General features: G+C 53.0%; 1 protein-coding gene across 1 annotated transcript; it reads right to left on the bottom strand.

Moving 5' to 3' along the window:
• Positions 1 to 500: 500 nt before the first annotated feature.
• On the bottom strand, positions 501 to 13,908 carry NAGPA (N-acetylglucosamine-1-phosphodiester alpha-N-acetylglucosaminidase; the record flags this gene model as incomplete). The annotated part of the gene is made up of 12 exons (XM_082490343.1): positions 501 to 1,077; positions 1,860 to 2,105; positions 2,617 to 2,677; positions 2,851 to 2,982; positions 4,113 to 4,241; positions 4,591 to 4,638; positions 5,684 to 5,892; positions 6,743 to 6,871; positions 7,197 to 7,305; positions 7,871 to 8,010; positions 12,213 to 12,698; positions 13,790 to 13,908. The coding sequence occupies 11 exons, from the start codon at positions 13,906 to 13,908 to the stop codon at positions 1,871 to 1,873; spliced, it is 1,797 nt and encodes a 598-aa protein (XP_082346469.1). The 3' UTR covers positions 501 to 1,077; positions 1,860 to 1,870.
• Positions 13,909 to 15,463: the final 1,555 nt, after the last annotated feature.

Raw genomic sequence — 15,463 nt, 5'->3', positions numbered from 1 at the left:
TGATTTGTAACGTGGTACTTGACAACATATGGGACTTGGTTACGGGACTGGTAGGTTCTGGGAGGAGCTGTACATTTCTGTATGTTGGAAATAAAAAAAAAAAAAAGCAGCTTCAAAGAACATGTCTGATTGTTTGATGTGACCGTTCAAATTGTGGTAAGCTCTGAAAATTTAAGCACGTGTGCCTTTACCCCCAGAAGTGGAGGTAAGTCTTGCTTGTACTCAGTTATTTCCTACTTTTTAACTGAAATGCTCTTAAATTTTTCCCAGCAGAACCAGCGTGTTTTGTTGATTTTTTTTTTTTTTTTTTTTTTTTTTTTTTTTTTTCTCTCACAGAGCAGAGTAGGCTGCTACAGTGCATTGACCTGCAACGTAGTTGGCTATTTAAAATAAAAAGGGCTGACTGGGTTTGAGTGACCAGCTGAGATTAACCAGGAATGGATCGCACCTTCCTCCTGCAACGGGGTGTTAAGAATTTGAGTTTCAGGCAGTTCTTTGTAATAGACTTTATTCAAGCTTCAAATAGTCTTCCGTAAATAATAGAAAAATAGAATTTCCTGTTTACAGGTTGATTTGACACTAACAGCAGCTCAAAAATTACATATCTTTTACTTGGAGAGATAAAAACGGAGTGCATAAAAATGTTAATATTCAGGCTCAGACAGGCTTTACCCCTCCCCCCCTTTTGCAGCATTGAAGTAGCACGTTAAAGGTGCGTTTCCCCTCGCATGGATGCAAACTCAAATACATTTTTGATTGTTTTTTAAAATGCATCGTGTGAGGATGCATTCTTGTAAAATGCTTGATTTCCAGCCGGGATGTTCGGGATCTTGGGTTGCTTAACTGACGGTGGCCCAGCGCGCTGCCAGCAGACGTTCCCATCGGGAAGGGCAGCTCCAGCAGCAGCGAGCACAGGGTGTCCCACAGGGTGTCCCGCGGGCTGAGGGCAGCACAGGTTGGGGTAGGGTGAGCCCAGTCCCACCGCTGCATCCCATCACACTGCTGATGGCTTCCCTTCCCCACGTGGGAGAGCTCGGGCTGCCGTGTTGGCAGCAGCTAGGAACAGCACAGCAGCTTCTGGCAGGTACAAGAGAATGCAAGAATGAATTTTTTTTTATTTTTTTTTTTACCTGAAAAAGCTTTTTATGGTGCTGTACTGTACCAAAAGCGCTTATCAAGTGCCTGTTAGAGCACTCCTCAGACTAAAGATTCGGTAAGAAAAGGTGCTGGCCCCACGGTCGGCACAGGGTGGGTAAGGAAAGCCCCAGCCCTGGGGCCAGAAGCAGCACTGTTGTGGTTTCAATGTGCGCTGCGCCTGTTTCAACACTTTTAAAACAACTCTTTTCAGTTTTATGATAAAAGTCTGCCCTTCCCTGGTAAGCTCAGACAGTTATAGACTACAACACCCTTACGCCAGCTTTCTTAAGCCAAGCTTTATGCTATGGGCAATTTATCCTGCATTTTAAAAATACCGCTGCTCAGGTGAGAAGGGACCTTTTTCAAGTGCCTATGGCTTCTGTTCCTCACCTGTTTCCCTCCCAGTACTGGAGGGAACCAGCCCATTTCCCTTCCTGCTCCAGCTGTGGAATTCCCTTATCCACCTTTGCAGGGGGGGAGCTGGCCCTATGGCTCATGCCCTGTATCCTCTCATGGCAACTAATTACGCAGTCTCGTTTGTTCCAGCCGGAGCAGAGGCAGAAGGGCAGGAAGCTAGCCATGTTCTCAGGAGGGCTGGGCCAGAAGCGAAGGACTTTCTTGGACTGCAGTATCTTGCTGCTCCTCTTGGGCCGCTCCGCAGTTCCACACTCTAGCTCTGAGGAACCCCTGTACCTGTCAGTACAAGGTGGGGAGAGAAATACCTCCTCTCTTCTCATCCGGGGCTCTGCAGGAGCGCCTGACTTTGGTCCTGAGTATCTTCTGTCTCGCAGGCAGCAGAGGTGGAGGTATGACTGGCTTCCCCATTGATCTCCCTCAGGGGGTGGTAGAGATAGTCACCGCTCTTGTGGTGCCTCTCTGACCTGGCCTTGAGAAAAAGGCCCACGTTTCCCATGGCGCTCAGCACGAGAAGCAGAGCCAAGACAGAGGTGATGGAGATCCAGGTTTTTCTGTCAGACAAGAAAAATCCACATAAGCAACACCTCTCGACCTGCTTTCACGTGGTCCTAGCGTGCAAACGACTCCTCCAGCTTTGTACTCCCTCTTGTTGTCACAAGCTGGCAGTACCGCTCTCCAGCAGGTGAGAAGGTGCTCTGGGAAAGCCTTGGAAGGGCTGCAGAGGACACGGATGTGGTCAGCTTTCCACTGGCTTAACAAGCAGCCACCTCTGCCTGCAGAGAGGTTCCTGTCTGTCTAAGCTGTGGAGCGCCATGCTCAGAGCGTGAGCCGTCACTGATGGGGGCTTCAGCTCAGGTTTTATCACCCCCCCCCACCCTTCCCACCGTGAGCGCTGCAGGGGGTCTAACCAAGGCAGCCCACAGATGCTATAGGTAACGAAGCAGCGGGTCTCACGCTGCCCTGGCAGGCAGGAGTGGGTGCAAACAGCTCTGTCCGTGAGCAACTGAGGCCATAGACTCAGTGTGTATGTATACGCGTATAGGATGAGTATTACACACTTACTCTGACAGAGAGAACTTTTCTTTGCTCCTTCCCTTATTCTGAGAAGCCAAACACCGCCCAGCTGGAAAACACAGAAGGAAGAAAGGCAAGGGTGGGGGGAAGGTGTAAAATTCCACTGAAAAGAGCAAGTTAGGTAAGGTGACAGCCAGCCAGAGCTGAGCAAACAGAACACCATGCACCAAAGCTGCTCTCCCAACTTGTTTTTAAGAACACAAGCACTGTAATCAGATGTACCTTTGTTTAACTGCTCCTGTACCGCTGGTTCATAGGTGATGTTGCAGCTGCCTGTCTCCCGGTCGCAGGGACACGTGTGTTCACATGCGCATTGTTCCTGGCAGTTTGGCCCATACCAGCCCATGGGACACTCTAGGGAATTGATTACAAAGGCATTGGTCACTGTCAAAGTTCCATCTGCTTTGAAACCACCCAGTCTATCCCTCTGCAGCTCCTCTGCCCCCCCAGCTCAGCCGTGTCCATTTCCCCAACTGCACCAGTGCTGTGCCAGGAAGGACAGGCACACTCAGAGCTGCAGGAGAGGCTCAGACCTCACCTACACCTCGCTGAGGTGTTCGTGCTGCCCAGCACTCTTCTCCCTGCTGCACCTGAGCTACAGCCCTGCAGGTTGGCTCAGAAGCAAAGGCGGAGGGGGCATCAGCGGCCGATTCCTTAAGGGAAGCAGATACTTGTGTTTGAGTAGGAGCATGCAGCGGGCTCCCTGGCTGCACTGAGCAGTCAGCCCTGGGTTTCCTGCAGCCTGACAAAGCTGTTCTGCCTGCCCGCCCTGCAGCAAAGCGCCAAACTCCGGGTTAACCGCTGGGTTTTTTTGTTTAATTCACAGAGAAGATTTAGTAGAACAGGGATGGGGCTGGCTGAGTGTTCCTAGGCTGAGAACACAGCATCACTAACCACGCACACAAGTTGACACCCATGTGGTAATTAACTTCTCCCATCACCAGAGCAGGCTGTTCAGTTGGATACAGGGGAGCTTGAGCGCTTCAGAAACGCTGCAGCGGCCACGCAATTGAGACCATGAGTAGTTCTGTTAGCAGTGGCACAGGCCCAGACAGAGTTCGAAGGCTGACAGCCACACTGGGCCTGTGGAGCATTCCACAGTCACTGCCTTCGGTCACCTGAAGCCCAGGCTGCAGGCAGCGCCTGGGGCAACACCCTCAAGCCAAGGATATTCAAGTACTCCTGTTCTACGCTCGGGAGCTTGGGAAAGCAATGCAGTTCTTTGGGGCAGGGACTAAATGGGGATCCACAATTTTCTAATGAAGAAAACTGCTCTTTCCCCTCTGGTCCCTTTTATTTTTAGCTAGTTTGCGTCAGGCAGACAATCCCTTAAGAGCTGGGAGGTGGCAGGTTACGCTCCAGCTGTGAAGTTCAGGCCAGAGTCTGCCTGGCAGACCTCCCACTTGCTTTGCCTACAAGAGGTGGCTCAAAGGTGACACCAAATCCTCTGCCCAGCCCAGGCTGTGCTTCAGAGCAGCCCTTACCTTGCTCACAGCTGGTGCCGTAGTACCCAGCCAGGCAGGAGCAGGCTCCGTGCACGGGGTCGCATGAGCCACCGTTCTGGCACAGACATTTCTGGGTGCAGGCATCCCCGAAGAAACCATTAGCACAAGCTACAGGAGAGAAGCAGAGATCTCATCAGGGCCCTCGTTACTAAGGCAGCAATCCCACCCCACTGCTCCCATACCCCCAGAGCAGTCACTGGCACAGGGTGTTGACAGCTGCTCAGAGAACAGGAGCCGAGTCTGTCCTTTGAACAAGGAGCAATGGTTTAGAGTGCTTCGCACTAAGCCCATCTTAAGATGCTCAGGCTGCAATTAAACTCTCGCTGACTGAAAGGAGCAGCACTCTGTGTAGCCCTTCCCTTCACTGCTCCCTCTGGGGAGCCACCCCCCACTGCAGGCAGTGGCTCGCGCTATCCTTTTGCTGGCTAAGAAGAAGTGGAGTGGAAGTCAGCATTACCTTCGCTGCAGTTGCTGCCAGTCCAGCCAGCGTCACACAGGCATCCAGCTGCGCAAACACACACAAACAGGCATTAACAACAATGGAGAAAGACTTTGAAATAGCAGGATCTCAAAATTAGGAGCCTTTGCTTCTCAGGGTGCCCTTTTAACTTTCCCTGTCTTGGCCAAGGAACCCACAGAAGAGGAATCCTGAACTCACACACAGGTTAGGTTCAAACTCCCACCCACCACAGCTGCCAAACACAGCAGAACCTCCCGCTGATTGGATTTTGAGAGATTAACTTCAGGTCAGCTATTAGCAACACCTGTACCTGCTGGGCTCTGCCCAGTCACTTCACTGGTGCAAACTCCGCTACGAGGTCTATCAGGGAGGTACCACAGAAACGGGAAAACAGGACTGAGCGGGCAGAGAAGAGCAGAAGCTGAGGGTGTAGAATATGGCAGCCCCCAGAGTCAAAACAAGTTTATGCAAAAGTAGCAATTGCTCGTTTGTAAAAATCATGAAGCAGGAGAGCCAAAAAGGAACAGTAAAGGGAGGGGGCGGAACTCAGCTGCTTTGTCATACAGCAGATTTACAAAGAAACCAGGAGCACAATCCCAGTGGGCAGAAAGGGGAAAACTCAGGCATGGAGTAGGAATTCAAGTCCTATTACAGGTGCGGTTTCCAGATGTGAGCCCCAGCATAGCCCTGCTGCTGTCTCCTAAAGGACATGTGTTCTGACCAGCTCTACTGCTGCTGTAGATGCCGGGGGGAAAGGGCTTCCAGAGTCAGGGCTTGTCCTGGCCAGACAGTCGGCACCTGTGGCCCTAAAAGGCTGTGCTGCGGGGGCTGGGAGGCCTCGCCAAAGGCTGCTGCTCTCTGCAGCGAAGGAGGCGGCTACTGCTGGTGCCAGTTCAGGTGAACTACGCTCCTTCACACGAGGGTGGCAAAGGACGCTGTGAAGCAGCCAGGACTGCACATGGTGATGCGCAGGCAGGTAAGCGATATTCCTTGCGTTTATGCTGCCCAGGTCCGTGCTTCCCCTAGAGCTGCCCATGGGCACCCACCAGCATCTCTGTGTTAGAAGCCTCTGCGCACCACAGTGACTCACAGTCAGTGCAGACGCCGTGCAGGCTGCAGTTGGAAGGGCCACAGTCCAAGATGTCACAGGCTGGTCCTCTCCAGAAGTCCCTGGTGCAGTGGCACTCCCCTTCCACGCAGTCCCCGTGGCCGCTGCAGTCTGCAGGCTCGCAGGCAGGCTCGTGGACACACATGACGGTTGAGATACTCCGAGGGCAACGCCACATGTTGTCAAAGGAACTGGGGACAGAAGACGGGTCCCATAAGGCATGCAAGCACTGCGCTACTCCCAGCCCTATGTGAAACCCGTTGATACCATCCACAGATTTTCATCCTGATTCACATTGGCAAAGGTGAACGTTAAAAATGGCAAAATATAAACATAAAACTAGATTTGAGTCAATGTTTTAACTAAGTGTTAACACCTATTGGATAGGAGTCATTTCAAATGTGGAATTACAGAAAGCAACATGCAACGCCTCCGTTTAAGCAGCCCTGGCTTCCCTAACTTTGGCTTTCAACACGCATTTTCTTGAGTATTATTTGCTTTGATATAAGCGATGTCATTGCAGTTACAGCAACATTTGGCCTTCAGCTGTCAGACTGCAAACTGAATTTTAGATCCCTTTATGTGTACAGTCAGAAATGACTAAAAAGCTAAATTTAAAGTAAAATATTCTTTAGGTACCCCCACATGAGGCAGGGCAGGGTCTCCAAGTCAGTGTTTCTCTTCCACAATCATTAGCTGTTGACAGATCTGCTAATTCCTGTGAATGTGCGGCTCTGAATCTCCCTGTCTAAGAGCTTCTTCCTTATCTGATTCCCACATCAGGTTAATCAGCTTTGCTGCGTGTCTGAAAAGCTAAACTTTAATCCCGGATGACTAAGTGGAAAAAGTATGTAGTTACTAAATTGCCTTAAATTTTAGAGTCGCCCTCTCCCTCAAAACTTGTCGCTCGCCTTTAGGTTGTGGACTCCCAGCAACGCAGACTGACTCCCCTGCAGAGCGGAGGGGTGGGATGAGCTCTGCACGCAAACAGGAGCCGCACGATTACTTGTGCAGCCCTGGGCACGCGCAGCCAGCACCTACCAGTGCTCAGACGGGTAGCTGGCAAGGGTCCCGTTTAAGACCAGCGTTGCAGAGCCTCCACCATCCAGGTTGATAGCGTTGATGATTCCCTGCTCCTTCAGAAATTCAGCCATTTCCCAGAGGTTGACCCTGCAAAAGCAAACAGTTGTTCATTGCTCATTCACGCTAGGCGACTTCAATGAAACAGCTATACTGGAAGCTTGGTCCCTCTCCTCAGTGGAAGGGCGGAGGCTCTCCCATCCCAGGAATGCCGACTCGCTGCCTGGAGGCTGCGTTAGCCTTTTCTGGCTCTGCCAGAAAGACACCAACCAGCAGTGTCTTCAACTGACCTCTCGAGCTCTGCAAGTCTCTGCCTTAAAGCACGTTATGGGCAGCTGCAGAGTCCCTCCAGTTCCAGTTATTTAAAGGCCGATCTCGCACCTGCCCCAAGACCTTACCCCAGCCCCGGCCTTACCCTCTGGATTCTGTCTGTCCGTCCACATGAACCAAGACCAGCTGCCCCTGACTGTCGTGTCCAACCGCGGTCCTGGCTGATATCACATTGATGAACTTGTCGAAGGTTCCTGTGCAGGAGAGGGAATAATTCATGCCCCAGTTGGGTGATAGAACCGGCCGTTCAGACACATCTGTCTGCAAAACAGCTCCCAGCAAGGAGCTCATCTAAACTGAAACACAATGAGAACAGAGCTCAGGTTCCTCTTGTTTATCCAAGCCCATCCAGGAATATTTCAAGAAGCTCTCTTGTTAAGTTTTTGACTGGCACAGGGACCTTTGTCCTTCTTTAAGGGTATTCACAAGCCCTCAGTTTTAAACTCCTCTAAGAGGCATCTGCTTTGAGTTTCTCTGGACAAGTATTAATACCAATGATTCCACCACTATTTACAGTCCTCAACGAATTCTTTTCAACAACCCTGAACAGGCGAGTGCAGCCCCACCTTGCCAGCAGCCTACTTCTTGTACTGCACTCGCCGCAGCCTCAGCGTAAAGTAGCACAGAAGAAATTTGGACCTCTTAAGTGAGTCGCAAATTGCAACTAGACAACAGTTTCCACTGCTACCCCCTCCTTCCCTTAGCCCCATCAGAAGGACAATCTATACCCAGGCTGAAGCCGGGCTTTACAATATTTACCTGTGGTCTGAATTTCACCGCACTCAGCCACTTGACTCTGACTGATGTACACTTCTCCATCTCTCAGGAGCCAAACTACCCCACTCACGAGCTGCACAAAAGGGTTTGCTTCATCCAAGACATCTTCCTCGGACAGGTAACTAGGAAAGAGAGAGCATGAGGGGTTACCCACAGTCACAACAGTGTCATGGAAAAGCCATCTCTGCTCCGGAAGCAGGGAGGAGGGGAGAAAGCGGCTGAAGGAAGGCTAGCTACATCCAAAACTAGAGGCCAGCCGGCGCGAAATTTCACTTTGGCAGCCAGAGTGGACCCTGTTCTCTGCTATTCTGCATAAAACCACTGTTAATGATGGTCCCAGGCCACTGTGCACAAAACAACTCCTGACAACGATGTGACCAGTGGACCTGAGCCAGGATAATAAGGGTAGAAAGCATCTGGCAGAACATGAGGGCAGAGCCATTGCCAAACACTCAGGGATCTGTGGAAGCAGCTGTAACATCTTGCTGTCAGCTTCCATCCTGCGAACAGTGACACCAAACAGCTTTTGAGAGGCTTTTCAGCAACATGCATCCAGTCTGCCTACAGCTGCACTGCGGGGAAGGCACTGCTGGATGCTACCTGCCCCCCCCCTCCATCTGGGAAAGAGCCTCCTCTGCTCTTCCAGAGAGCAAAACCTTTCACTGACCAGTAAAAGGACCCTTCAGCCATCGTTTCCACGAGCGGGCGCTGTGTGTCACGGCAGGGTGCTTCCCAAGGGATATTCTTCTCTTAGGAATTAGGGTGCTGAGTAACATCTGCCTCACCAGAACCCAATGCGAGGCGATCTTTGCAACTGACAGGAGAGGACAGCAGCAAAGGTCGGGGCTGCACAGCTGTGCTTTCACTGTGAGCTCTGCCTGTGGGTTTTGGTTTAAAACGGTTTGGCTCTACGTGCTCCAGTCACGTCTTGGGGAAGCCGGATGTTCAACTTCTGTTTTTTTAGCAGGCACGATTGCAGCCGAACAAAGCTTCGCGCTTTGTAGAAAAGTGTAATTGAAAATACCTGAAAACATGCCAAAGGAAATCCCTTTACCCGTGGGAAGGGAACATCAGGGCAAAACCAACACAGCTTTTCTGAAAATGGATCAAATAGCAGAACAGCTTGAGCACAGACTCATCAACTGTCAGCTTTTGAAGCCTGCAATTATCCATCGCTAGCCTAGGTGGCAGAGGCAGCATTTTTGCTTGGTGGGGGGTAACAACGTGAGCTGCTGCACCGTCCTGCTCACCGTGACATAGCGAGAAAGGGCCAGGTGCGAACCGCTCTCCCACTGCCCTGACAGGCCAAATTATTTACACCAAAACTATTTCTAGTGTTATGCTTTGGAAGCTGCAAAGACACGGAGCGGACAACAACGCGCAGAGTGCCATGACTCCATTTAACACGGCAAATCCCGCCAAAGCAGGGGAGAAGCGGGGCAGAGCTGAGATGAAGGACTCAACAGTGACTTTGAAGTTGTTCTTGGTCCCCTCGCGAGAAGCCTCCTCACTAAAGTGGACGTCACCAACTCCGCCAGCCCCTCCACCTGGCTGTGGTTCTCAGGGCTGCCGGGGAACGGCTGCACGCCACAGCCCCAGCTTGGTACTGTCAGTTTGGCCTCGCAGGGACCCTTGCTGAGGTCTGAGGGCACGTGGGAGTAGGCTAACAGAAGGGTGGAGAATGTCAGCCAATAGACGCAGCAGCTTCCAGCCTGCGTCTCTGTCTTTTGAGACCATCAGAAGGACCTCTGGGAACCCTTCTAGGATCTTTAGGGTGCCCGCTGCTGCTGGGGAAGGGTAGCTATCAGGCACCCTTTACTTCCAGTGAGCACTAACACTCCCTCTGTCAGCTGTTCCTCATCAAAGGGGGCTGTGAGCTTTTGTCTCCAACTGATTGGGGAATGTCACACACCCTTTCACCTGCTGCCAGGAAGAGACCTATATAGCCACCAGGCTCAGACCACAGCTCCCAGTGCTGAGATGCTGTGGCTCCTGCAGTGCTGGAAATTCTGCAGAGGTCAGTGTCTGTGGTCAGTGGTGGTGACAAACCACAGGGTACAGCCTCCAGCACCGACTCCTACAACTACACCCAGCACAGCGGATGCCTTGATTCAACCTGAGCTGTGGAGGGAGAAGGCAGTGCTCCAGCACTCAGGCTGCTGTGATACCTGGTGCCTCCTGCTGACGGTGGAGCCAAGAGAAAGCGTCCTACTGTGTGCTGGAAGAGGAGCTACGCTGCTGAGACAAGGAGCTACAAGTTTGCACGCTGCACAGCAGTAGGGATGATGAGAAAGAGATGGACAGATGTTCTCTAAAGCCTGCAGAAACAAAACCCTGAAGCCCACAATGCCCAGAAGGAGCACCCAGGGTCTGCTCACTGTGGGGGGCAAATCCTGTGATGCCGAAGGCTGGAAGTGTGTGAGCTCGGGCACCAGGAGGGAGCTTTCCCTCCACCCAGGGTCAGTGCCCGGGCAGCAGGCAAGGGGCTGGGAGCTCTGTGAAACGACGTGTCTGTGCCAGCTGAGCCCAAACCCCAGAGCAGCACCAGAGGAGGTGGGTGAGTGACACGGGGAAGGTCCCTGCTGCAGGGGGACAGAGGGGCCCCCATCTGCAAACCTGTCTAGGGAGGTTTGCTGGGGGCTCAGATCTGGGCTGCTGTGGGGAGACTGCTGAGGCTTCTCCAGCCCCCGCACTACTATCCCCTTCCACGCAGGCACCAGCAGCGCTGCCAGGGGAAACCTGGAGTGTATCAAGAGCACCTGCATAGCTCTGGGGGTGAGAGCCAAGGGTGGCCCAGCTGGTCCTCTCCTCCATCCTGCTGGTGAGGAGGAAGGGCTTGAGAAGCAGTGGATGGATTCTGTGGGTCAATATGCATTAGCACAACTCACGTTGACAATAAGACCTTTTTTTTTTTACAGGGCTAGAACCCTCTCTGAGGACTGACTGGCAGAGATGGCACCCACGTGACCAACTGAGGCAAAAGTTACTTCTGCAAAGAGGCAATCTGGTGAGGCGAGCTTTAAAGCAGGAATGCCACAAGGGAGATAATCACCCACAGGCAAGTGAGGAAGTGGCGGAGCAGGCTGGCAAGCGAAGGTTGCAGGGTGACATGGACAAGAAAACCTGAAGCAACAACAAAATACAAACAAAAGGCGAGCTCGACTGTATGCACACAAATGAGGAAGTGGTGAGAGGACTTATGGGGAAGCTCTCGTCCTCTTCCTGGAAAATCAGAGTGGGTGCCTGTGTGAAGCCGCACAGTAATACAAGCGGTATAGGCACAAACAGGAGGAACTGGAGTTTGTGCAGCTGCAGGGCTACAACCCCACTGTGATCACGCAGACACGGCAGGATAGCGTGTGTGACTGGAGCACTGCAATGGGTGGATAGAGGCTCTTTAGGAAGAGCCTGTGCCCAGGGAATGCGGTGGGAGAAGTGGGGAGCTGTTGTCATTTATGTGAGAGAGCAGCAGGAATGCCAGGAGCTCTGCCCAGGCACGGAGCACAAGCTAGCTGAGGGCTGACGGCGTAGGGTTAGAGCTCAGGCAGATCAAAGTGGTTGTCTGCCATAGTATGCCTGGCCAGGAAACGGTAGATAGGACGTTCTGCAGAAAACTGGAAAAAGCCTCATGTTCACAGGCCCTGGCACTCCTGGGGGATGTTACCCATCCTGGTATCTGCTGAAAGGGCAACACAGCAGAGCGCAAGCAATCCAGGAGATGCCTGGATTTCTCCTGAACAGTAAGTAACTTTAACATACGACAAACTTTTTTACTGCGAGGGGTGATCAATCACAGGAACAGGTTTGTCTGGAGAGGTTGTAGAGTCTCTGTCCTTGGAGACATTCAAAACATGACTGGACGTGGCCCTGAGCAACCTGCTCCAGCTAACCCTGCGCTGAGCAGGGTGTTGGATGAGGCACCTCCAAAGGTCCCTTCCAACCCCAGCAATTCAGACCAGTTATGTAGCCCACTGTGTCTTTCCTCTGCGGAGAGGACAGAGACCTCTTCCCTCTTCTACCATGATCAAGTATACCTGCTGTGCGTTGGGAGAGGAAGCACAGGAACCTAAGCAGCTAGAGATGAGCAGAGTAACTTATGAAGATTCTCTTCATCCTTGGGGAAAAAAAAAAAAAAGCCAATGCCCAGAGAGATAGCTTGATAGGGTACAGGTTGGACATCCCTAATTTCAGCATTCAAAGCACGCTTCTGCTCTATCTGGGAGAGGCCACGGAGGCAGCGCCTCAGCAGTGCTTCCTGCCTCAGGAATTCCTACCAATCTTCAGGGAGGAGAGAGCATTCTCCAAACTTCCCCTAAATTCTTACCCAAATACCATGGTGCCATCCTTCCGGATGCCGAACTGAGCGTTTTGCAGGCCTTCAGAGTTTCTCACCAGCTTTCCATCGCTCACAACGTTCCCAAGGCACTCTCCAGTTTCCATGTTGAAGTACCCACCGTTCTGGGCCACCAGACATTTCCTGAGCTTTGCGGTCTCTTCCACGGGGGCTCTGCGGTGAGCCTGGCAGCCTCCCGCACCGCCTGGCTCTAGCACAGAGAAGGTCCTCAGGGGGTTCCTCACGAAAGTGAAGTGGCCATAGACCACCTTGCGGTCCTCACCCTTTGGGGGGATGTAAGAAACAAACGTTCTGGTGGTAGCCACTGGGCCGCCTGTCCTGTTATCGCTGGGCCAAGCTTCATGTGTTACATTGCCGTACTTGATGGGCTGACAGTCTCTGACGTGCCTGTGGTCATGCCGAGGGCCGTGCTGGGAGGGGAAATAGGGCTGCAGCAACGGGTCACTGGGGGGGTTCCTGCAAGCAGACAATCCAGTTGCCTCAAGGTTGCCCTGGCAGAGCATGTCCGCCACCCCGCTGTGATGGTGTATTTCCCCTGCAGGTGCCAACCTGGCCTTTATCTCCTGTAGCTCTGCCCAAGCGACAACACTTGTGGTGGGCACAATGGCTGCATCTAGTCGTGATGGCTCCATCCAGCTCAACATGGTTTTGGGGAGACAGATAACACCACAATGGCCAAGGGCTAACTTGAGCAATGCTGATGCTGTGGTCAATATGCATATATGACTATAGGTCAATCATCTCACCCCCATAAATAGTGGAGAGCCTAAGAGCCCGTGGAGCTCCTGCATGGCAGCAGGGTGCTCACCAGGATCTCCCCCGGGCAGGGACACCGCTCAGGGTTACTCCTCGAGATTCAGCAATTCCCTGCCACAACAGATCCTCGGTAAGTGACTAATATCGTGCTAAACTGTGAAACCTCCGCTAAGTGATACAAAGGATGGATTGCACATATGTAATCTTTTAGACGTAAACCGTTGACCAAGTCTGGGACCAGGAGTGGATCCATTCGCACCCAGACTCCTCTCTGAGGAGGAGTTCAGAAAGCCGGGGGGGTCTTTTCTGAACTTTGACTCAATGGGGGTCTCCCTGACAGCTCTGCCTGGCCCTGTCCTCCATGCAGTAAGTAACCAAGCGTGCCTTGCCATCGAATCTCGTTAAAACACTGTCACGTTTACTCCAAACTTTGTTAAATCCCTGTTTTATATCAATAAATGTATCGCTGCTTCTCTCTACGAGTGAAGCGCATCGCTCCATCCGTGACCCCGGCCCGGTGTGCCGAGAGCCGCTGGGCTTGGGGTGGCGGAGGCCCTCAGGGTGTCCCCAGTACCGCTGTAGCCCACCCCCACCCCACCCCCCCTCTTCAAGGGTGGCTGTCCCCCTCAGTCCCCGCACCACCAAGCCGACCTCGGGGCACCGGCTCGGCGGCGCCCGGCCAGACCCCCAGGGGACGGACACCCCTCCCCCCCGCCTTCCCGCCCCCGGGGGCTCGCCCGTGAGGGGACGGCAGAGCCGGCACCGCCCCGGGCACCCGCGCGGACACTCACCCGGCGCCCCGCGCCGCCTGCAGCCAGCCGAGAGCCGCCAGCGCCGCCGCCACCGCCCGCCCCGCCGGCACCGGCAGCGGCCGCCCGCGGCCCCCGCCCGCCGCCCTGCAGGCCGCCATCTTGGCGGGCGCTCGGCGGGAGGCCGCGGGCAGCGCCCTCTGTGGGCCGGCGGCGGCGCAGCCCCGTCAGCGAGGCCAGGCGGCATTTATGACTGGAAAGATGGCAAGAAACAGTGTAAAAGTGCGTTGTTTCAACGAGGAGCTCAGTGTTAGCCTCCGGGAGGACGGGCTGTCCCACCTGGCGCGTTCTCATGGCCGTCTCCCGGAGAAGGAGGTGAGTAGGGCTGTGCGACCGCCACAGCTGCACCCTCCTCCTGTGGGGGATCGGGGGTGCGTTTGTTTTCCTGAAGGAAAAAATAACTAAATTGTGGGGGGGGAAGGTGACAATATATTCAGTCAGCCCCAGGTTTCCCCAACGGTAGCGTGAGCGGTTTGGGTTCTGTGGTAGGCCGGGGCTAACGGAGTTTGGGCCAAAAACTCTAGGAAAACCTTACTTAACAAACGCATTTCTCTGTCAAGAAATAGCCAAGCAATTCCTGCATTCCTCTATCTGCCTCTAAGGTAATTCTTTTTTCTGACCAGGAACCAAACGCCAGACCTCGCATTTGCAGTAAAAAAAAAAAAAAAAAAAGGTTTCTCTTTCTAATCTCCATAGTTCTATTTTGTATCAAAGAACTATTTTGTTAAGAGTGGTTAAGGGCGCCTACTTTATTCACTGGCAAAGTTCCTCGTTTCTTCCTCTTGACCTCGGAGCTCGCTCGGGGGGTTTGCAGCCGAGCTGCGGCTCCAGCACTGACCAGACAAAATGGTTTGGAAAGCCATAACCGCCCAAAGAGCGACGGTAAAACAGGCACCCTTCGGTTTTCTACCTAATTTTAGCAGTTTAAATAGCAGAGGAAATTAATCAGAGGGGTTTTGCAGGGGTCCCGGGGGCTGGTTGCTAGGGGGATGCCAACTTCGGGACGTTGTTTCAGTGTTTCACCGCTCTGTTCTGAGCCGCGCTCGTCACTGAGGAAAATACTGCCGGTGTGTCATCATATGGGAAATGAGATTTCAAACTGTTTATCTTGAGAGTACAATACATCTTTTAGGCGCGCAGTCAGCTCCCAGGCCTGGTGGGGCTAATGTTAAAATCCAAGCTCCCCCTGCAGCCGTGGCTGTGGCATGGACTTTGGCGCCGGTGAAGGCAGAGGGTAGGGCTGGCACTGCGGGCCGGCGGCAGGTGCCCCTCTCATAGGATGGGGGACGCAATTAAACTCTTTCCTTTCTTTCCCTGTGCGCAAATGTAGCTTCACAGAGAAGTTTCCTATTTTTATTGCAAAAAAAAAAAAATCGAGCCTACTGCTGAGCTGCATTGCACACAATTGCGTTGAGCTCAGCGGAGAGTGGAGGAATTCAAGGAGGAAGTGTTGGGAAAGGCCGGTTCTCGCTGTAGAACTGTTCGTTATGTTTCCCTGATGCGTGTTCATGTCTGTGCGGCCTGCGAGAGGCTGACGGTGAGCTCCGGTAGTCATCTCCTTTCTATCAGGCATTTGTTTCTGTAAATGCTGCGATAGGAGGGCGGGTGTCCCCCTTGTCGATGGGGGGCATTGGGGCTGTGGAGCTGCGTGCCCAG

Source organism: Vanellus vanellus (assembly GCF_965231255.1).
Source record: "Vanellus vanellus genome assembly, chromosome: 14".
Lineage (NCBI taxonomy): Eukaryota > Metazoa > Chordata > Aves > Charadriiformes > Charadriidae > Vanellus > Vanellus vanellus.
Note: the sequence above shows the minus strand (reverse complement) of the source record. Positions and strands in the feature narration are given on the sequence as shown.